Source organism: Mercenaria mercenaria, chromosome 4 (assembly GCF_021730395.1).
Source record: "Mercenaria mercenaria strain notata chromosome 4, MADL_Memer_1, whole genome shotgun sequence".
NCBI classification, from domain to species: domain Eukaryota; kingdom Metazoa; phylum Mollusca; class Bivalvia; order Venerida; family Veneridae; genus Mercenaria; species Mercenaria mercenaria.
The window spans coordinates 28,780,692-28,802,909 of NC_069364.1; the positions used below are offsets into that span (position 1 = coordinate 28,780,692).

General features: G+C 38.9%; 2 protein-coding genes across 3 annotated transcripts in view; both read left to right on the top strand.

The window, feature by feature from the left end:
• Positions 1-22,218, top strand: part of LOC123551339 (uncharacterized) — a 51,324-nt gene that overhangs the window by 9,024 nt on the left and 20,082 nt on the right. Inside the window, exons 8-18 of the mRNA XM_053542104.1 lie at positions 5,147-5,274; positions 12,355-12,489; positions 12,573-12,864; positions 13,301-13,399; positions 14,055-14,149; positions 14,976-15,087; positions 15,658-15,743; positions 16,063-16,183; positions 17,267-17,408; positions 20,057-20,361; positions 21,458-21,518. Coding sequence (XP_053398079.1) covers positions 5,147-5,274; positions 12,355-12,489; positions 12,573-12,864; positions 13,301-13,399; positions 14,055-14,149; positions 14,976-15,087; positions 15,658-15,743; positions 16,063-16,183; positions 17,267-17,408; positions 20,057-20,361; positions 21,458-21,518 — 1,576 coding nt within the window. The remainder of the gene's footprint in view (positions 1-5,146; positions 5,275-12,354; positions 12,490-12,572; positions 12,865-13,300; positions 13,400-14,054; positions 14,150-14,975; positions 15,088-15,657; positions 15,744-16,062; positions 16,184-17,266; positions 17,409-20,056; positions 20,362-21,457; positions 21,519-22,218) is intronic.
• On the top strand, positions 703-22,059 carry LOC123553311 (calcium-binding and coiled-coil domain-containing protein 1-like). Of its 2 annotated transcripts, none has more exons than XM_045343052.2 (11): positions 703-828; positions 12,573-12,864; positions 13,301-13,378; positions 14,055-14,149; positions 14,976-15,087; positions 15,658-15,743; positions 16,063-16,183; positions 17,267-17,408; positions 20,057-20,339; positions 21,458-21,518; positions 21,860-22,059. In XM_045343052.2, exons 1-11 carry the CDS (start codon positions 802-804, stop codon positions 22,021-22,023), a joined length of 1,461 nt encoding a protein of 486 aa, XP_045198987.2. In that variant the 5' UTR covers positions 703-801; the 3' UTR covers positions 22,024-22,059. The 2 variants fall into 2 exon arrangements, with proteins under 2 accessions (XP_045198987.2, XP_045198988.1); XM_045343053.2 differs by lacking the exon at positions 703-828 and adding an exon at positions 9,942-10,051.

Consider the following 22,218-nt stretch of genomic DNA (forward strand, 5'->3'; position numbering starts at 1 on the left):
CTGGTCAGGATCCATGCTGTTCGCTAACAGTTTCTCTTATTCCAATAGGCTTTGAAAGCGAACAGCATGGAGCCTGACCAGACTGCGCGGATGCGCAGGCTGGTCTGGATCCATGCTGGTCGCAAACCCACTATGTTGGTTTTCTCATGGCGCGGCTCAAATAATATTTCAGTCTCCATATAATTATATTTGTTTCTTGTGTCATCATTGGGTAAAACTATGCATGCACTACTAGATTGGACGTCGAAATACCGATCCCGCTAAGACGATCTCGCATCAAGTTGTTGCCCGAGACACAAGTCATAGAAATTGAAATTCATCCGCGGATTTCGACTTGGATAGAAAACGAGGTAAACAGAATTTCGGAGCATATACTGTCACGGTCAAATATTTGGTGCCTAGTCATTCTGGGTGGGAATATATGTAGACAGAACCTGATTTGCTGAAGGGTTCTTCGACCACCGTTCTGATGCCACACCGACTAAGAAACCGGTCCGTTTACACATTTCCTCTCCAATTTTAATAATAGTAAAATGAAATTCTAAACTATGACGTAATAATAATTCGGAATAATTTTGTTTAATTTGATTTTGTCAAATAAAAAAGGAAAAGAAATATGATTAAAACGAAAATCAGCGTCAACATCATGACTAACCTCTATAAATAGTTTAATTTTGACGTTAACCTCGCGTGATAATTTTGACGTCGTTACTATTGACGCCGTATTTTACTAAACGTCGACATTTCAATCTTGGAGAACTGTGTGAGGGTGTGTTTTATCTTCACGGATACCTGAAATGCATGTCGATAGCTATACCTGGTCAAGAGGTAATATCTAAAATTCAATAAATAACTAGCATAATATTATTTAACCGCTTACAGTCTAAACTTTGTTATTTTCTATCTTAGACTTTAAGGAAACTATGTGGTTGGACTTCATTAGAAACAAAATTATTGTTTTGTCTAACTACACGTGTTCAGCAAATAATGGCACAAAATAATATCTATTCTAGAGATATAAGAAATTCTGAAAAATTCGTGAGTAGTTGTTGAAGTATTCATCATGATTCGTATTGATATATTGTTTTGGTGATAGTAAGTAAAATTATTATTATTATTATTATTATACCAGATTTATACAGCACCCTTTTCATGATCAATTTCACGTTCAAAGGCGCTTTACATAGTTCAAATGCAGCCACACAGGGCGCATAATTCATCCTCTGCTAGTACAGACACAGAGCGATCTGACCAGAGGGACAGAGTGAGACAAATCCCCCAAGACAGAGAGATCAGAAATCAGATACAGGCTTGTCCGGCTAACTTAGCCTAGCTCGTTGCGAATAGACAGCCTGGTTCTTTAACGTGCCCAGTGTATAGCACTGATACACGCATACATGTAATAACGCTGGCAGTCCTTCTTCTTCCTCTTTTACGATAATGGCCTTATTCCCTTATTCAATTACTGATACATTTTGGACATGCGTGTGTGTGTGCGTGTGTGTTTGAGTTGGGTGGGGAGGGGTGGGGGGGGGGGGTGTTAAAAAGTGAAAGACTATCAGGTTTCCCAAGCTATTCAGTCCACCTAATACTCCCTGGCAGTTGGTGATAAAAAGGTGCTAAACCTAACACTTTATAGCGCTAAACGTAAAACATGTACATACAAAAGCTGTTGTGCAGGAAAAGAGAAATATTAGTAGGGTTAAAAACAGGATAAAAACAATATATATATAGTAATTATGGTTGGAACATCAATGCAGCCAATGCTGATTTGAATCCGAAGATCGTTTCAGCACTGACTACATGAGATGGTAAAATGTTCCACTCTACCACAGTTCTGGGGAAGAATTTATTTTTGTAATGGTCAACTGTAGTAGAAGGTATTTGCAGAGCTGAGTGATGGTAATGTCTAGATTGTCTTGTGATTGCAGCGAAATATTGTTTATGATCGACATCAACATGATTATTAACCATTTTGTAAAATACAATCAACCTACTATATTTCCTTCTGGATTGGAGGGACCAATTTCAATTTTTTAGTTATATAAAGACGGGAAAACAAATGGAATAAAAGCTTGAATAATTGTACACTTGTTCGCCCTAAATTGTTGAACGTGGACTTATGTTAATTTTTGAAACATAAAAAAAACAGTAGTGTTCATTGTTTGGTTTTAATTTATCTGTATTTCTGAATTATGTAAAATGTACGTTATGCTAGCAGAGAAAAAAAAACGTAGTGTTGTCGTATTTCCCTGAACCAAAATAACAATACGACTATTACTACAACTACTACTACTATAAATGATAAAAATAAAAGTAATACTAATGATGATGATGATGATCATGTTGTTAATGATGATGATGATGATGATGATAATAGTCCATACAGTTCAGGGATCAAAAATGTGTAATTTTCCAACATAAACCATTGGTTTGTTTGGTCGTTTTCCTTACCCTTTCCTCATTTCGTATAAGTAGTAATACTAGTAACAGTAGCTGTAGCTGTAGCTGTAGCTGTAGCTGTAGCAGTAGCAGTAGCAATAGCAGCAGGTAGCAGGTAGCGGTAGAAGTTACTGTAGCGGAGGCGGTAGCTGTAGCTGTAGCGGTAGTGGTTGCAGTAGCTGTAGCTGTAGCGGTAGCGGTGGCAGTAGCAGTAGCGGAAGCAGTAGCAGGTAGCAGTAGCTGTAGCAGTAGCAGTTGCAGCAGGTAGTAGCAGTAGCAGAAGCAGTAGCAGCAGGTAGCAGTATCAGTAGCAGCAGCAGCATGTAGCAAGTAGCAGTAGATAGCAGGTAGCAGCAGTTAGCAGCATGTAGCAGTAGCAACAGGTAGTAGGTAGCAGCAGGTAGCAATATGTGGCAGCAGCAGGTAGCAGTAGCAGCAGGTAGCAATAGCAGTAGCAGTAGCAGCAGGTAGCAGCAGGAAGCAGGTAGCAAAAGCAGTAGCAGCAGGTAGCAATAGCAGTAGTGTAGCAAGTAGCAGTAGGTAGCAAGTAGCAGCAGGTAGCAGCATGTAGCAGTAGCAACAGGTAGCAGGTAGCAGTAGGTAGCAGCAGGTAGCAACATGTGGCAGCAGTAGCAGCAGGTAGCAGTAGCAGTAGCAGCATGTAGCAGCAGTAGCAGCAGGTAGCAATAGCAGTAGCAGTAGCAGCAGGTAGCAATAGCAGTAGCAGCAGGTAGCAGGTAGTAATAGCAGTAGCAGCAGGTTGCAGGTAGCAGTAGCAGCAGGTAGCAATAGCAGTAGCAGCAGGTAGCAATAGCAATAGCAGTAGCAGCAGGTAGTAATAGCAGTAGCAGTAGCAGCAGGTTGCAGGTAGCAGTAGCAGCAGGTAGCAACAGCAGTAGCAGCAGGTAGCAGTAGCAGCAGGTAGCAACAGCAGTAGCAGCAGGTAGCAGTAGCAGCAGGTAGCAATAGCAGTAGCAGCAGGTAGCAGCAGTCGCAGAAGGTAGCAGCAGGATGCAGGTAGCAGTAGCAGCAGGTAGCAGGTAACAGGTAGCAATAGCAGTAGCAGCAGTCGCAGAAGGTAGCAGTAGCAGCAGGTAGCAGGTAGCAATAGCAGTAGCAGCATGTAGCAGCAGTCGCAGAAGGTAGCAGCAGGTAGCGGTAGCAGGTAGCAGTATCAGTAACAGCAGCAGCATGTAGCAACTAGCAGTAGCAGTTGCATCAGGTAGCAGGTAGCAAGTTGCAGCAGGTAGCAGTAGCAGAAACAGCAGTCGCAGCAGGTAGCAGGTAGCAGGAGGTAGTGGTAGCAGGTAGCAGTATAAGTAACAGCAGCAGCATGTAGCAGCTAGCAGTAGCAGTTGCAGCAGGTAGCAGTAGCAGCAATCGCTGCAGGTAGCTGCAGATAGCGGTAGCAGGTAGCAGTAACAGCAGCAGCATGTAGCAACTAGCAGTAGCAGTTGCAGCAGGTAGCAAGTAGCTGTAGTAGTTGCAGCAGGTAGCAGTAGCAATCGCAGCAGGTAGCAGGTAGCTGCAGATAGCGGTAGCACGTAGCAGTAACAGCAGCAGCATGTAGCAACTGGCAGTAGCAGTTGCAGCAGGTAGCAAGTAGCAGTAGCAGGAGGTAGCGGTAGCAGGTAGCAGTATCAGTAACAGCAGCAGCATTTAGCAAGTAGCAGTAGCAGTTGCAGCAGGTAGCAAGTAGCAGTAGCAGTTTCAGCAGGTAGCAGTAGCAATCGCAGCAGGTAGCTGCAGATAGCGGTAGCAGTAATAGCAGCAGCATGTAGCAACTAGCAGTAGCAGTTGCGGCAGATAGCAAGTAGCAATAGCAGTTGCAGCAGGTAGCAGTAGCAGTAACAGCAGTCGCAGCAGGTAGCAGGAGGTAGTGGTAGCAGGTAGCAGTATCAGTTACAGCAGCATCATGTAGCAACTAGCAGTAGCAGTTGCAGCAGGCAGCAAGTAGCAGTAGCAGAAGGTAGTGGTAGCAGGTAGCAGTATCAGTTACAGCAGCATCATGTAGCAACTAGCAGTAGCAGTTGCAGCAGGCAGCAAGTAGCAGTAGCAGGAGGTAGCGGTAGCAGGTAGCAGTATCAGTAACAGCAGCAGCATGTAGCAACTAGCAGTAACAGCAGTCGCAGCAGTTAGCAGGTAGCAGGAGGTAGTGGTAGCAGGTAGCAGTATCAGTTACAGCAGCATCATGTAGCAACTAGCAGTAGCAGTTGCAGCAGGCAGCAAGTAGCAGTAGCAGGAGGTAGCGGTAGCAGGTAGCAGTATCAGTAACAGCAGCAGCATGTAGCAAGTAGCAGTAGCAGTTGCAGCAGGTAGCAAGTAGCAGTAGCAGTTGCAGCAGGTAGCAGGTAGCAGTAGTAGCAGTCGCAGCAGGTAGCAGGAGGTAGCGGTAGCAGGTAGCAGTATCAGTAACAGAAGCAGCATGTAGCAACTAGCAGTAGCAGTTGCAGCAGGAAGCAGGTGGCAAGTAGCAGTAGCAGTCGCAGCAGGTAGCAGTAGCAGCAGTCGCAGCAGGTAGCAGGTAGCAGTATCAGTAACGGCAGCAGCATGTAGCAACTATCACTAGCAGTTGCAGCAGGTATCAAGTAGCAGTAGCAGTTGCAGCAGGTAGCAAGTAGCAGTTGCAGCAGGTAGCAGTAGCAGCATGTAGCAGGTAGCAGTAGCAGCAGCAGCATGTAGCAAGTAGCAGTATCAATTGCAGCAGGTAGCAGTAGCAGTTGCAGCAGGTATAAGATAGCAGTAGCAGTAGCAGTAGCTGTAGCTGTGGCTGTGGTTGTAGCGGAAGCGGTAGCTGTGGCTGTAGCGTTAGCGTTAGCAGTAGCAGTAGCAGTAACAGTAGCAGTAGCAGTAGCAGTAGCGGTAGCGGTAGCAGTAGTAGTAGTAGTAGCAGCAGCAGCAGCAGCAGCAGCAGCAGTAGCAGTAACAATAGTAGTAGGAAGCAGCAGCTGTAGCGGCAGTGGTAGCTGTAGCTGTAGCTGTAGCTGTTGCAGTAGCAGTAGCAGTAGCAGCAGCAGTAACGGTAGCAGTAGTGGTTGCAGTAGCTGTAGCTGTAGCGGTAGCAGTAGCAGTAGTAATAGGAAGCAGCAGCTGTAGTGGTAACGGTAGCAGTTGCTGTAGCGGTAGCGGCAGCAGCAGCAGCAACAGCTGTAGTAGCAGTAAAAGTAGTAGTAGGAAGCAGTAGCAGTAGGTAGCAGTAGCAGAGGCAGTAGTAGGTACATGTTGCTTTGGCCTTTCTGTTTGCCTGTCTGTGTGAATTAGGCTTTATTAAAGCTTGTTTTCTGTAAGACCGAATTATATCATTTACAAGACGATCACAATAATCAATTATTGGTTCATGATTATATCCAAATCAAAGACCTTCTTGTCTAGCTGAATCAACGCTCTTTCCAACGACACCTTACATATTAAAATGCATATTTGCACCGATGAGCAGCATCACGCTCAATATAGAATACAACATGGCGCAGGTACTTTTTTCAATTAAAGAGAAACTGTTTATTACAGCATTCATATTAGGATTTCCGGATCCACTAATGAGTTATAATTTTTTCGTTAAATAAGTCTCCCAAAGGGCACGAACGTTTTATGGAAGTGAGGGTATTGGAAATGTGCCATTCGTACTCTAGTCTACGCACAAGGTTCCCTTTCAACTTCAGCTGGCGATTAGACCTATTGTATTTAGGTTCCAACAACACATGCGCATTGTGTCTCGGCTGGAAAAAGTTCGGGAAACGTTTTGTTGGTAGCCAAACATTCCACATATAATCAAAGAAATAAAAACCATCTTCTTTGACCGTATGAAAAATTGTAGGAACATTCTAGACTGTAATCTGGAGAACCCGGTCTATAGATCAAGTAAGCTATATATCTGTTTCACAGTGACCTACGGACAATAAAGTGTTTTATAATATTACTCTGTCACTTTGGAAAGTCAGAAAAAGCGGAAACGTTACAGATTGATACGTCTGTATTTATAAAAAAAAATCAATTTATGAAAGATACAAATATCTTATTGTAACGGATGGCTTGTTTAGCAACATAAGACTTTCTCTTACACAGTCTGTGTACAAATCAGACAGATAGTCAAAGTACACAGATTTCTGGAATATTAAAAACTATTTTCTCAAGGTAATGGAAAACGATGTAGATACTGTAAATAGAAGCAAATGGACAATGGGGAATATTTCTAAAATACTTTCAAGATATTTAGGCACAGTTGTAATGTCAGTTCACACAACACTCTTGAAATAATTGTTTCAAATCCGAAAACAATCACTTATAACTGAAGAAATTAACATTGGGTGCTGATAAAACGAATCGCGAATATTGTGAGGTACTTGGTTAAAGTTCTAAAGTACTAAATTCGCGAATAAGTTTGGCGCATCACTAAGCCGCGTAAAATAGTTCCTTGAAGAGATTAACAGTTAAAGTTCTGCTTGTCCTTAAAACATTTGCGAGAATCAATGAAACATGTTGGAGTACCAGTTATGTATAGCGTAAGGTAATAGTGTACACTTAATGGCTTGCCGGTCAATAGTCTGAACTATTGCCCGAGATCCGAAATCAGAAATAAATAATCTAAATTTATTGTTGAACTATAGACCAGTCGATAGGACAAACTATGCACCGGCGATTTATATAAGAGGTCATATAATAAATATAATAACAATTTATACTGATAGTATTGTTTAGGCTGATTTGAGAAAAGTAGCATGTAGCTTATAAAATTCTTTAGCGAAACGGACCAAATTTTTTGGCACATACAGTTGATTTCATTTTTTACTATAAACGTACTTATTCCCAAAATCACGAACATATAATTATTTATACATATCATCCCTTGATCACCGTATTAAAGGAAACTGTTAGAATGAAAGACATGCATTATAGAATTCTTCTCCTTAGATTTGTATGCTTTAGGAAACACCCCCTTATAACTAAAACATATTTCAGTCTCAAAATAATAATATTTGTTTGTTGTTTTTCCTAGGGTAAAAATGTGCATGCACTACTAGACTCGAATCCTGGACGTCGAAATATCGTTCCAACTAAGGCGCTACATTGAAATTCATCCACAAATTTCGTATTGGATAGAAAACGAAGTAAACATGATTTCATATACTGCCAATGTCCAATATTTAATGCCTAGTCATTCGAACTGTGGGGAATCACATGATTCAGAATAATCTCTAAACCAAAACAAGAAATATCTTTAAAAAAGATGGTCGGCGTATTGTATTAAGACAAGAAGTTTATGAGGTTTTCATACCATTTGTGTAATTCTATCATCTATCTAACATTTTGAAAATAGCAAAACTAAACACAACACTTAAACAATTTAAATGGTTCTCTTTTAATTTTTCACAAAGGTCTCGTAACGGTGCAATATTGTTTCGTTTTTTCTTTCTATGTCGAATAATTACAGCAGTGGTCTTGAAGTCACTTCTCTACCTAGAAGATATTAATCGATCGGCTAATCACACCCTCATTCATGTGATACGCAGACCGTATTTAGCTCTCCCTGTAAATTGATACATATTGGTATTTGAACAGGTTTCTATTACATTTATTAAACTTACTTATCATTTGAGATATATCAATATTCTTGCTAAATATACTGAGCGAAGCGTAGCTTTAAAACAGCGTCATTAAACACTCCTTGTCTGACATTTCACTTAGCGTTGCACAACCAGGAGAGTGAAAAACAAGAACATCTTAAAACAAGAAATATCTTTAAAAAAGATGGTCGGCGAATTGTATTAAGACAAGAAGTTTATGAGGTTTTCATATCATTTGTGTTATTCTATCATCTATCTAACATTTTGAAAATAGCAAAACTAAACACAACACTTGAACAATTTAAATGGTTCTCTTTTATTTTTTCACAAAGGTCTCGTAACGGTGCAATATTGTTTCGTTTTTTCTATGTCGAATAATTACAGCAGTGGTCTTGAAGTCACTTCTCTACCTAGAAGATATTAATCGATCGGCTAATCACACCCTCATTCATGTGATACGCAGACCGTATTTAGCTCTCCCTGTAAATTGATACATATTGGTATTTGAACAGGTTTCTATTATTTTTATTAAACTTACTTATCATTTTAGATATATCAATATTCTTGCTAAATATACTGAGCGAAGCGTAGCTTTAAAACTGTAAACAGCTTCATTAAACACTCCTTGTCTGACATTTCACTTAGCGTTGCACAATCAGGAGAGTGAAAAACAAGAACAATCTTTAAAAAAGATTGTCGGCTAATTGCAGTAAGACAATATGTATATGAGGTTTACAAATCGTGTCATTCTATCATCTATCTAACATTTTGCAAATAGCAAAACCAAACACCACACTTAACAACAATTTAAATGGTTCTCTTTAAAATGTTCACAAAGGTTTCCTAGATATGCAATTTTGTTTCGTTTATTCTACGACAAATAATTACAGCAGCGGTCTGGAAGGCACTTCTCTACATAGAAGACTCTAATCACACCCTTATTCATGTGATACGCAGACCGTATTCAGCTCTTTCTGTAAATTGATATCTGTTGGTATTTGAAAAGGTTTTTATCACATTTATTAAACTTACTCATCATTTTTAGATATATCAATGTTCTTGCTATTAATACTGAGCGGAACTTAGCTTTAAAACTGTGAACAGCATCATTTAGCATAAATGCTTTGTCTACATTTCACCCAGCGTAACACAATCAGCAGAGTGAAACAAATAGACACTCTCGTCCAATCAGGCTGAGTGTTGCATAAATCGTTCATTTTGATAAATTATTTATAATGCGTTATCGAGTAGCCTGATTTGCAAACTGAAATCACGTGGCATGGTCACGAATTCGTTCTTAATACGGCATTCGCCGAATAAATTTATGAATAATATGAGATAATATTGCAGCAACTTTTGCTGTAAATCTAAAATAATTATAGCCTATCATATGGCAACACAGATGTATCCTAAAACTACATAGATTTCAATCACAATCACCTTCTGATTATCTGGAACACTTCAAGAAATTGAGACAGCTTATTGTCCTTAGTGTTTGTATTTACAGGATATCTATCATTATTGTCAACTACATAATGATTTTTAAAAATTCATTTGTCGTATGTGAGGCTATGTTTAAATTTCATATCTTATCATGGTAGGAAACGTATTCATGCTCTTCAAAATATAACTTTGGTTTAGAGATTATTTTGACCCAGTGATTCAGTGTAGGACCATATGTAGACAGAACCTGATGTGCAGGCGGGTTCTCAGACAACCGTTCCGAATTTCCGATGACACAGCGACTAAGAAACCAGTCCGTTTACAGATTTCCTCCCAAATTCATTGTAAAATGAAATTCTATACTATGTCGTAATAATTATTCGGAATAATTCCTATTGATTTTGTCAAATAAAAAAAGAAAAAGAAATATAATTAAAACGAAAATAACAAATCTCTATAGTTTAACTTTGACGTTAACGTCACGTGATAATTTTGACGTCGTTACTATTGACGCCGTATTTTACTAACGACGACATTTCAATCTTGGGGGACTGTATGAGGTGTGATTCTTAAAATGCATGTCGATAGCTCTACCGGATCAAGAGGTAATATCTAAAATTCAACAAATAAATAGCATAATATCATTACCCGATTACAGTATATACTTAAGATAAGATAACATTTCTTTTGAGTCGGCAAGACAACCATAAATAAACATAAGCTCTCATGAGCTTTTACAACCGACTTGGTTATTTTTCATTTTAGAGTTATGGGAAACTGTTCATTTAACTATGTGGTTGGACTTGATTAGAAACAGAACTCTTGTCTAACTACACGTGTTCAATTGTTGGAGTATTCAACATGATTCGTATTGATATATTGCTTTGGTGAAAGAATGATAAATAAAATTCTAACGCTGGATTATAAACCATTTTATAAAATAAAACGAACCTACTATTTTTCCTTCTGGATTGGAGGGAATTCCAATTTAAATATGGCGGTAATATAGTGACGGGAAAACAAATGGAGTAGAAGCTTGAATAATTGTAGACTTGTTCGCCCTAAATTAACGAACGTGGAATTATGTTGAATTTTTGAAACCGTGATACAAAAATAATAATGTTTCATTTTTGCTTTATTTGTATTTTTGAATTATGTACAATGTACATTTACAATAAAATGATATTTACAATAAAAAAACGTAAAGTACTGTTGTCGTACTTCTCTGAACAAAAAGAAAAAGAAGAAGAAAAAAAAAACAATTCGCCTATTACTACAACTACTACTACTATTAAAGATGATAATAAAAGTAATACTTATAATGATGATGATGATGATGATGATGATGATGATGAAGATAGTGATGAGGATGATTATAGTCCAGTCCATACAATTCAGAGATCAAAAATGTGTAAATTCTCAACATAAACCATTGCTTTATTTGGCCGTTTTCTTTACTTTTTCCTCATTTCGTATTCAGTAGTATATAAATATTAGTAGCAGTAGCAGCATGTAACAGGTAGTAGGTAGCAGGTAGGAGGTAGCAGGTAGCAGTAGCAGCAGGTAGCAGGTAACAGGTAACAGGTAGTAGGTAGCAGTTAGCAGTAGCAGTAGCAGCAGGTAGCAGTAGCAGTAGCAGCAGGTAACAGGTAACAGGCAGTAGGTAGCAGGTAACAGGTAGCAGGTAGCAGTAGCAGTAGCAGTAGCAGCAGGTAACAGGTAGAAGGTAGTAGCTAGTAGGAAGCAGTAGCAGCAGGTAGCAGGTAGAAGGTAACAGGTAGCAGTAGCAGCAGGTAGCAGGTAGCAGTAGCAGTAGCAGCAGGTAGCAGTAACAGTAGAAGGTAACAGGTAGCTGGTAGCAGTAGCTGTAGCAGCAGGTAGCAGTAGGAATAGCAATAACAGTCAGTAGCAGCAGGTCGCAGGTAGCAGTAGCAGTAGCAGCAGGTAGCAGTAACAGGTAGCAGGTAGAAGGTAACAGGTAGCAGTAGCAGTAGCAGCAGGTAGCAGGTAGTAGGTAGCAGGTAACAGTAGCAGCAGGTAGCAGTAGCAGTAGCAGCAGGTAGCAGGTAGCAGTAGCAGTAGCAGCAGGTAGCAGTAACAGTAGAAGGTAACAGGTAGCTGGTAGCAGTAGCTGTAGCAGCAGGTAGCAGTAGGAATAGCAATAACAGTCAGTAGCAGCAGGTAGCAGGTAGCAGTAGCAGTAGCAGCAGGTAGCAGTAACAGGTAGCAGGTAGCTGGTAGCAGTAGCAGTTGCAGCAGGTAGCAGTAGGAATAGCAATAACAGTCAGGAGTAGTAGTAGCAGGTAGCAAAGGCAGTAGTAGGTACTTGTACCTTTGGTCTTTCTGTTGCCTGTCTGTGTGAATGAGGCCTTATTTAAGCTTGTTTTATGTACGGCTGAAATATATCATTTACAAGACGATTACAAAAATCAATTATCGGTTCATACTCATAACGCTGTGATAGGTCCACTTAGGTCCACATCAAAGACCTTATTGTCTAGCTAATTCTACGCTCTTTACAACGACACCTTATATATTAAAATGTTAAATTGTTAATTTATTACATTAATTGAAATTAGGATTTCAACTAATGTTTATGATTTTTGTATAAAATAAATGACTGCTCGAATCGACTATTCCCTGAGCTCCTTAAAGGCGGACGATTCTACCACATTACCTGAGATATAATCGGAAGCCACTTTAAACTGGCATCCTTTTCTAACTTTAGATTTAAGTAACACTAATAGTACATGGATCAGAAAAGATATGCGATAATAGGTCTTTACTCTAACATTTCTCTTAATTGCTTTCATTTTTTTTCAGTTTTCCCGCAATGCTGTCAATATATTTTGGTGGAATTTTCAAATCATAATACTGTCCTCTTTACAGCTTAACCGTCTGCTAATAGATACATGTAGCAGTAGAAATAGCAGTAGCAGCAGCAATAGTAGCAGTGGTAGCAGTACCAGCAGCAGCATCAGTAGCAGCAACAGCAGCAGCAGAAAAAGTAGCAGTAGCAGCCGCAGTCGCTGTAGCAGTAGCAGTAGCAGTAGTAGTCGTAGTTTTCGTCGTCGTCGTGGAGTTTTTTTTAATCGTTTTTCATTTTTACATCTTTACTATTTGTAGTATAAAACAATGAGCTCAGTGGAAACACAAGTGGACATCTCGGACCCCGAGGGAGTTTTGGGAGTGATCCGGTCTCTACATGGTCAGCTCCAGGACCTACAAAATGTCAACCAGGAATTACTCCAAGGACGGGAGGATCGGATTCAAACCAGTGCAGATCTAAGCAATCAAGTCTCAGAGAGAATTTCTGATTTACTGAATACAGCCGAGACCATGGAAAGGTCAATAAGCGAAGACGGTTCCGCGATTTCCTCAACAGACCAGGAGCTGCAAGACCTTCTGAACGAAAAGGGTCAGCTACACCCCTTCCAGCTTTCCATTTTTTCAGATGTGTTTTACGATATATTCAATACTTTTCATTCACATCTAAACACTTTAAAATATGGAATACAGTAGCAATCGATATTGTTACGATAATAATGATGATATAATAATAATAATAATAATAATAATAATAATAATAATAAAAGTATAATGATAATCAATACTATTTGTACACCATCATTAATACTTTAACATTGCAAAATTATTATTGTCAAGTCTTATACTGTTTTAAAGGACATAGTGGTGGTGGTTGAGTTTCAGACGGACAAACGGTAAATGCGATAGTCGAACCCGCAACTTCCGGACTAACTGGTCGATTCTCAACTACATTATTTTGAGTATTGTTTAGATTATAAACAAATCTTTTCGAGCTTCTTTCAAATTTCCATTTTATTACTTTTTAGAAAGACTTGAAGCCAGAGTTGGTGGGCAGGTGCAGGCTTTAACTGATAAGGATATCGCTAACGAGGAAAGATTAAGTGGTAACATATACATTATAGAATGTAAATTAAATTGAAGCAGTGACAGTTTTTTATTTGTCAAATTCAGATCTAAATGCTTATTTTTAGAAATATGACGCTAAAATTTGTTATTCCATTTTTTTCATTGGGAACATGTGGCAAGTAGTGAATATAATTTAATGAATAATTAAAATTAAGCAGTTTCAAATAATATGATTCCAATATAACGGGTGGATCGTCAAGCTGTTGATATAAAGCCTCCACTATATAGGTCCCAAGTTTTGGCGGTATGCCAAGACTAAAGTTCCATGTAATTTTTAATTCTATGTTGAAACCACATAGAGCAGCTGTCCATTTATAGATGATATGCATAAAAACATGCTGTGAAAATAGCTACGTGCAATATTGCACATGAATCTACACAGTTAAAGTCATAGAGGGAGGTAATCATAAACAATGGATTCAATGATACTTTCTACAGTGCTAATCAACTTTTGATGAATATTTAGAAAACAATAATCGAAAAAATGATTTAATAAGAAATATACATGGTTCATGCTCATTTCAAAAATGTGGCAGTCAAATTATGAACAAAGGCATTATGGGCCTTTAAGGTCCACTGCATGAAAAATAGTACCCTAGTTACGGCGTATGAATCCAAGCTAAATATTTGTACATTGTTTGGCATGTATTGTAGGGTTCGTCGCAGAAGAACTTTCCAGAAAAATAGAAGAACTCTCAAATCTTCAAGATAGACTTGCAAGTGCACAAAAAGAGTTCAGGAGCGAATGGGTAAATTTAAAACTATTTTAATTTAAATATTTGAGATCGACTATAGACAGTTCCCACACCTTGAGAAACATGTTAACAAAACAGCGATGGCAGTTTCCTTACATTATTATCTTGAAACTGGATAATCAGATTTAAATGAGCTTACGTAAATGAGCCGTGCCATCAGAAAACCAACATAGTGGCTTTGCAACCAGCATGGATCCAGACCAGCCTGCGCATCCGCGCAGTCTGGTCAGGATCCATGCTGTTCGCTTTTAAAGCCTACTGCAATTAGAGAAACCGTTAGCGAACAGCATGGATTCTGACCAGACTGCGCGGATGCGCAGGCTGGTCTGGATCCATGCTGGTCGCAAAGCCACAATGTTGGTTTTCCCATGGCACGGCTCAAATGGTTATTATTTATTTAGGATTTCTTCTGAGTACAATAATTATTTCATCAGATAAAAGTAATGATCGTAAAAGTTACTCGCCCACAGTTTGGGTGAAATTTTTCAACATGTTCATTTCCGCCAGTTTGCCATATAATGATAAAGTGGTTGAAAATAAAATTTAGTTATTGGTGAAAATGCAAGAAGAATGTAAATTTTCTGCATTGTTTCAAAAGCGTTTACAATGCTTTACTACCTTCTTCACAATATCTAAATATCTTTCAAAAAATTTATATCAGTTTCAATTACAGAGTACTCACCTTTTTATAGATTTTTGACAAAAAGTATTTTTCGCCTAACACGTGTGGGTTAGTCCCTCTAAAACCAGGTGACATCCGTTTACAGATGTTCTGTAGCACATGTCTGAGTACAGCTGTTCTGTTCTCAAATATTTGTAGGAACAGTTAAAGGTGGAAATCCAGCAGTATGAGGCAGAGAAATCTAAATATGAGGATACAGCAAATCATCTGGTAGAACTACAACTGGCAAAGTTTGTCGGCGCTCATTCAGGTACCGGTATTTTGTCAAGAGCGAAAATTCTTAACATCGATCCATACTCTTGTAAAAAGACCCTTACAGCCTATACTTTCCAATACATCAGACAATATTCTTAAAATAAATTTTATACCTTAGCATGCCTGTCACTTAGTCACGCGTACAACCTAGATTCGATTCACCCTATAATTTTTAGTTCGTAAACGATCAAATGTGACAGAAATATTTAACTTGTTTTTTCAAACAAAATCCATCTTCCACTAAGTCCACTAAATGTGAACCATTCTCATTGCAAACAGAAAAAGAACTGGTCCGACCAAAAGAGGTTTTAATCTCGATAATATACACGTCATGTATTCCCTATTTGAGCCGCACCGTGAGAAAACCAACATAGTGCATTTGCGACCAGTATGTATCCAGACCAGGATTCATGCTGTTCGCTTTCAAGGCCTGTTGCATTTTTTTTAGAGAAACCGTTAGCGAACAGCATACATCCTGACCAGACTGCGCGTGCGCAGTCTGGATCCATGCTGTTCGCAAATGCATAATGTTGGTTTTCTCATGGTGCGGCTTATTTATATTTAGGGTCAGACGGTTCCAGCGGCTCTCTTATCAAGAGAATAGTTACTCACCACCTTAACCAGTTAACCCAAACAGATCTCAGGAAACAGGTATTTTCATTGATATAATTATTCATTTTCAAACGCATATGTTTAGAAAAGATCCGTACAAAAATATTGACCAAAAATAATTTTGCCAGTCTATTTGAGCGATTTTCTCACAAAACTGATTGTGATATTATGATATGGGACATAAGATATAAATTGGCTATATTCACAATTTAAGACAGAAATTTTGTGACTAATTCGTTATTATCAGTCTAATGGCTAGTCTAGATATTTTCAGACGTTTTAATCTGTTTTGAAAAGTACGAAGCTAAAAACCTGGAAAAATAGATGCATTAAAATGTTGCCTTTTGTCGCATTTCAGTTAACAGAATCGCGTATGAAAGAGAAGGATCTAGAGAATGAGATAGGTGACCTTGTAAAACAAAAGCAGCAGCTTTGGAAGCGATGTCTTGACCTTGAAAGTTGTCTCGAGGAAATACAAGGTATAGACTGAGTCTAAATTATATAGTTTACATTACATGTATTTGGATTATTTACTTTCCCACTTGATATATTGTTTTATATGCTTTATTTTTAGTTTCTTTGCTAACGTTGGTTTATCTAATTAGGTTATGAATATCACATATTGCTAAGTTCAAACACTAGTAATGCCACTTCCGGGCTCAAGTTCAGTGCTGGGGGATGTTTACTTACAGGCTCATCCGCGGCGATGAGCAAATATTTCGTTCACAAACATACTGAATAAGTGGTGCACTACTCGTTGAAAATTTGGAAAATTAATTGGCCTTAAGTCATCTGTTTTGCAGCCAGTAAACAAGTCCGACCTCTAATGCTATTAACCGAGCATGAAGACCCGGGCTGTTAAACTAACCGTCTGTTAAATTTTGATTCAAAATATTAGTCTTCTCATAAAATAAACAAACGTGTTTGTAAACATGGACGGTTCCAAACTGAAAGGGATCCATGCTAAAAAATAATGACAAAATACAATACATATTGCATATCCGTAGCCCTGACCAACCTATAAACCGGACCAGTCTATCTTATAAGTACAGCAATACTGTTGACCCATTTAAACGAGGAGTAACAGTGTTAATATACAGACATTTAGATGTTCATAATTTTTATTAACTCATATATTTGTGTGCTGATAATTATTACTAACTCATATATTTGTTTTTCTAAGTTCTTTAAAATGTCGAAATATAACTCTGAAAGTTAATCGACCGTTAGTATAATCGCCTGTTAAAGTTTTGACCAACTGGACCCAGTTGCAAACATTGCCATTAGCCAGTTTCAAGATTTTAGCTCATAATCAATCAAGCAGATGCTGAATCTTTGAAACTGATCTACAAACACAGATTTTTAACACAAATAACACATTATACTGACTTCTTCTTCTAGACGTTGCGCAGAAGGGCTTTTATCTAGTCATAAAATTGGATAGGTACCAAAAGTATTCCTGGACACTTTTTCATGTTTACGAACATACGTTCTTCAATGTCGATGACCACCGTTTATAAAGCTATTTCTTTTTTTTTGTCATTTAAAAGCGTTTGTTTCAGATACGTCAGACGACACTGTCATGCTCCGACCGGCAGCAGCATTCACTAACCTTCCTGATGTTTCTGAAAATAAAGTTCTTTTTCCCGAGACGAGTGACCTTGACCTTTCAGCAGACGATAACCATGGACTAATGCTCCATAGGTAAGATGTACGGTGGCACAGAGGTGACATCCGCAACACTGTATTTAAATTGTGGCCACAACTTAGTAAATTGTGGCCACAATTTACTAAATTGTGGCCACAATTTAATAACTAGTGGCCACAATTTACTAACTTGTGGCCACAACTTAGTAAATTGTGGCCACAATTTACTAACTTGTGGCCACAACTTAGTAAATCGTGGTCACAAGTTAGTAAATTGTGGCCACAACTTATTAAATTGTGGCCACAACTTAGTAAATCCTGGCCTCAACTTAGTAAATTGTGGCCACAACTTAGTTAATTGTGGCCACAATTTGATAAGTTGTGGCCACAATATAATAACTCGTGACCACGACTTTTATCAGCCAATCGAAGCTATAAATAGATGGATAGACGGACGGACGAATGAATAGATTGAACGGTACCTACGTACCTACCTACTTATTTATTTGTCTGTACTTCCGTCCGTCTATCTATCTATCTATCTTCCATTCCTGTCTCGTATCTCTCACGTAGACATTTTGTGCGTCCATTTCGTATGGTTGCTGAATTCTGCCATTTTGCGTCGAGCGAAAACAGAAAATTTAACAAGTTAAAATGCGAAGAAGCATTTTTGCAGGGACGCGGAGCGAAAACACGATAATTACCGGGGTCGCGGGGCGAGAACTAGTAACTGGTTTGTTGGGGGCGGGTAGCGAAAAACACGATAATTAGCGCCACTTAAAACGTAGTGTTCTCGAACTGCGCCCCGACATTCCAGTTACTAAATCTCACTCCGCGACCTTGCTAATTATCATGTTTTCGCTCCTCACCCCCGCTAAATAGCGAGTTATCGCCCCCTAACCCCTGCCATTATAAGTAGTAAATTTCACGTGTTTAAGCTCGGCGGGCTCACCAGGCGAATACTCGCTATTAAACGTTTAAGCAGCGCTAATTATCGTGTTTTCGCCCCGCGCCCCAGACACCCCAGTTACTAAATCTCCCTGGCGGGGTTTTGGGCCTGCTTTCTCGACATTTGAACTTGTTAATTCTCATGTTTTCTCTCGACGGGGCCGCGAGACGAAAATATAATTTAATAGGGCTAAAACGCGGAATGACAGAATTAGCCAATCGAAACGACTGCATTTTTCTTCGCTGCTGTATAGGAGTGCAAAATAGGAGCGCACAAAAGTGTTTACATACCAGCAAATGTTAAACAGGAATAAAAGATAGATAGATGGATGGATCGACGGACGGACGGACCGATGGACGGATGGATTGACGGACGGATGGATTGGATGGTACCTACCTATCTACCTATTTATCTGTCTTTCTGTCCGTCTATCTATCTTCCATTCCTGTCTAACCCGTTGCAGGAACGTAGACACTTCTATGCACGTCCAGTTTGTAAGGATACTAAATTCTGCCAATTCGCGTTTTAGCCAAATTAAATTATATTTTCAGCCCGCGGCCCCGTCGAGCGAAAACACGAGAATAAGCAAGTTAAAATGTCGAGAACGCAGGCCGAAACCCCACAAGGGCGATTTAGTAACTGGTATGTCTGGGGCGTGGTGCAAAAATACGATAATTAGCACTGCTTAAACGTTTAATAACGAGTTTTCGCCTGGTGACCGCGCCCAGCGAAAACACGTGAAATTTACAAGTTGAAATGGTGGGTGTTCGGGGTGATAACTCGCTATTTAGTGGGGGGGCAAGGAGCGAAAACATGATAATTAACAAGATCGCGGGGTGAAATTTGGTAACTGGATGTCGGGGCGCGGTTCGGAAATACTACGTTTAAGCAGCGCTAATTATCGTGTTTTCGCTCCCCACCCCTGACATACCAGCCACTAATTCTCACCCCGTGACCCCGGTAATTATCGTGTTTTCGCTCCGCTTCCCCACTCAATAGAGAGTTTTCAGCCTGCGTCCCCGCATTTTAACTCGTTAAATCTCGTTTTTTCGCTCGAAAGGGTCGCAGGAGATAACTCAAAATGGCAGAATTCAGCAACCATAGGAAATGGACGCATAAAAATGTCTACGTCACTGCAAAGGGTAAGACCGGAATGGAAGATAGATAGACGGCCAGAAGTGGTACCATCCAATCTATTCATCTGTCCGTCCGTCTATCCATCTATTTATAGTTTCGATTGGCTGATATAAGTCGTGGTCACGGGTTATTATATTGTGGCCACAACTTATCAAATTGTGGCCACAATTTACTAAATTGTGGCCACAATTTTCTAAGTTGAGGCCACGATTTACTAAGTTGTGGCCATGATTTACTAAATTGTGGCCACAATTTACAAAATTGTGGCCACAAGTTAGTAAATTGTGGCCACGATTTACTAAGTTGTGGCAAAATTTACTAAGTAAATAAAGTGTTGCGGATGTCACCTCTGTGCCACCGTAAAGATAAGTTTTAACACCCGTTTTAAAAAATTGTTTTTTTTTCGTTTTGTTTTGACATTTTGACCAAAACGAGAAGCCATTAAATTTGTCACTTTGAAGAAGCAGATATTTACTAAACAATTATGAAGCGCGTTGTAGTCTATGAGCGCGGATCTATTTTACTAGCATGTTCCATATGAAAATGTGACATGTGCTGAACATCAATTTTGCAGTTGCCGACATAGTTATTTATAAGTAATTGCTATAAAATTACATAGATGTCACAAGAAAACTCACTTGGTAGTTGAACTATCTGCTGAAGAACGCGAGGAGGCCAAAGCAACAGTTCAAGCAGACGTCGGTCCTACAGACACCGAAAACTTGTCGCTTGCTGGCCCCGCAGACACTGAGCAAGTGTCGCACATTCAGGAAACACAGGAACCAATCACTTCAGCAGCAGACGACAGTGGGCAGGAACCGGAGGAAGAAGAAGAACGGCCACAAGACGATACATCCACTCAGACAAAGCATGATTTAGAGTCGGTCGTTGAAGCACCAAAGGTTTACTACCATTTACTGGACTGTAGTTTTAATCATACTCTAAAATGATAAAACATTTCTGTTCATTTGGCTACTTTTTAAACGCAACACTTGATATTTTAGCAACATCTTTAAAATGAACGGAAGTGTATGTCTGAATTTTACATAAAATTTATAACAATATGTTAATTGTTTCAATTGAATTGAATAGTTTTATTTCATCCTACGACTACATTCTAACTTGAAAACTCTTATGAACACACAGCAATAATGCGACAAAATTCAAATTTTCTTCTTAGACCTTTATGATACGATACCGACGTTTTATTTCGTTTTTGCAATGAGTTTCTTTCCTTGCAATGCAACAGATCATATAACCCTTACCCTGCTAAATTTCTATAATGAACTTGTCCATCTTTCAATTTGGACACTACCATTAACTGTTAAAAGGGGTGCTTACCAAAAAATACTGACTGAATGGCGAACAGTGCAGATTATGATTAGATTGCGTGGATGTGCAGCTGATCATGATCTACACTGGTCGCAAAGGCAGACAGTAAAATTATCTTAAAGTTGATCTGTGCTAAATAACTCGAAAACATTTTCTTGACATTGATACTTAGATCCCGGATCATTTCAATAGCAAAATATTTACTTTCGCTCTTATAACACGTGATATACTGTTTAAGAAATTTGTTAAATGCTGAAAATGAAAAGTTAATTATTTATAACCAAACTTTTGTTCTTTTTGATGGGATACAAGCCGTCATACAGTCTTTTGTTATGCTTTAAAGGACATTGTTTATCCGGGGACAAGAGAAAGACTAATCTTCATTTATCTGTCCTTTCTGTTTTAAATAATGTATCGGGATCTCCACGGCGAAGGTCACTGATTTTGAATCCCTTTGCTACACAGCTCTGCAGGGACCGTATCCTGCTCGGACCGTTAAGTAAGGTAGCCATTTTTGTTCATCTTGCTTGCCAGAGCCGATGGTACCCGTCCGTGTCAGAAATAATGCCCGGATGGGTGACTGGGGTCTTGCTTGAAAGTAAATATTAGCGAAATAGTGCGGGTGTTGATTAAAATCCACCAAACAAAACAAGCAAATCAATGATAATATATCTTTACTTTTCTTCAGACAGAGGAAAAGACGAGACCAACAGCCCAAATATTGACCGACGATATTACACATGCAACAGGTAAGTAACGCTCGTGTTCATGATGTACATGTATGCAAGAGTTCAACTTGATCCTTTCGGTTCTAAACCAACATCACTGTGCATGGTCTGTTCAATTTGTTTGAAATTTACTTGAAGATTTGGTATTTGTCTTTACATTGTCATATCGTAATGTCCGGTCCAAATCACATGACCCGTAATTTTACGGTCCTGCGACAAACTACCAGTACAAAAATACAAATAAAGCGATCAATCAATACTATTTTCAATAAATATCTATTATAAAAACATAAGTTTATTATATTTTTGCAATTTACGGGACTCGCATATTGGATCGATTATCTTATGACGTTAACTTCCAGGCCATGCTGAAGACATCACATTTATTAACAAGCTCCGGAAGCGAGTCGGTCTTAGCGGAAGAAGCTCTTCATCACAGAGAATAAAAGGAGGGGCACCAAAACTTGCAGCTTCCGGTTCAATGCGGCATTTTTCTCCTAGTAACTTCCTGAAGAGAAAACGATAATATCTAATATTTAAATATAACCGTGTGAAAATGTTATCTTGTTTCTCTTCTTCTTTTTCATATCTTATTTTACAGGTGTAAACAACGGTTTTAAGTTTGTCATGGAATCCCATTTCAAACAATTTAACGAAAATGGTCCTTAATATATTAAGCGCCTTATATCTCGGACTCGGAACAGCTTTTAAGATTCGATAA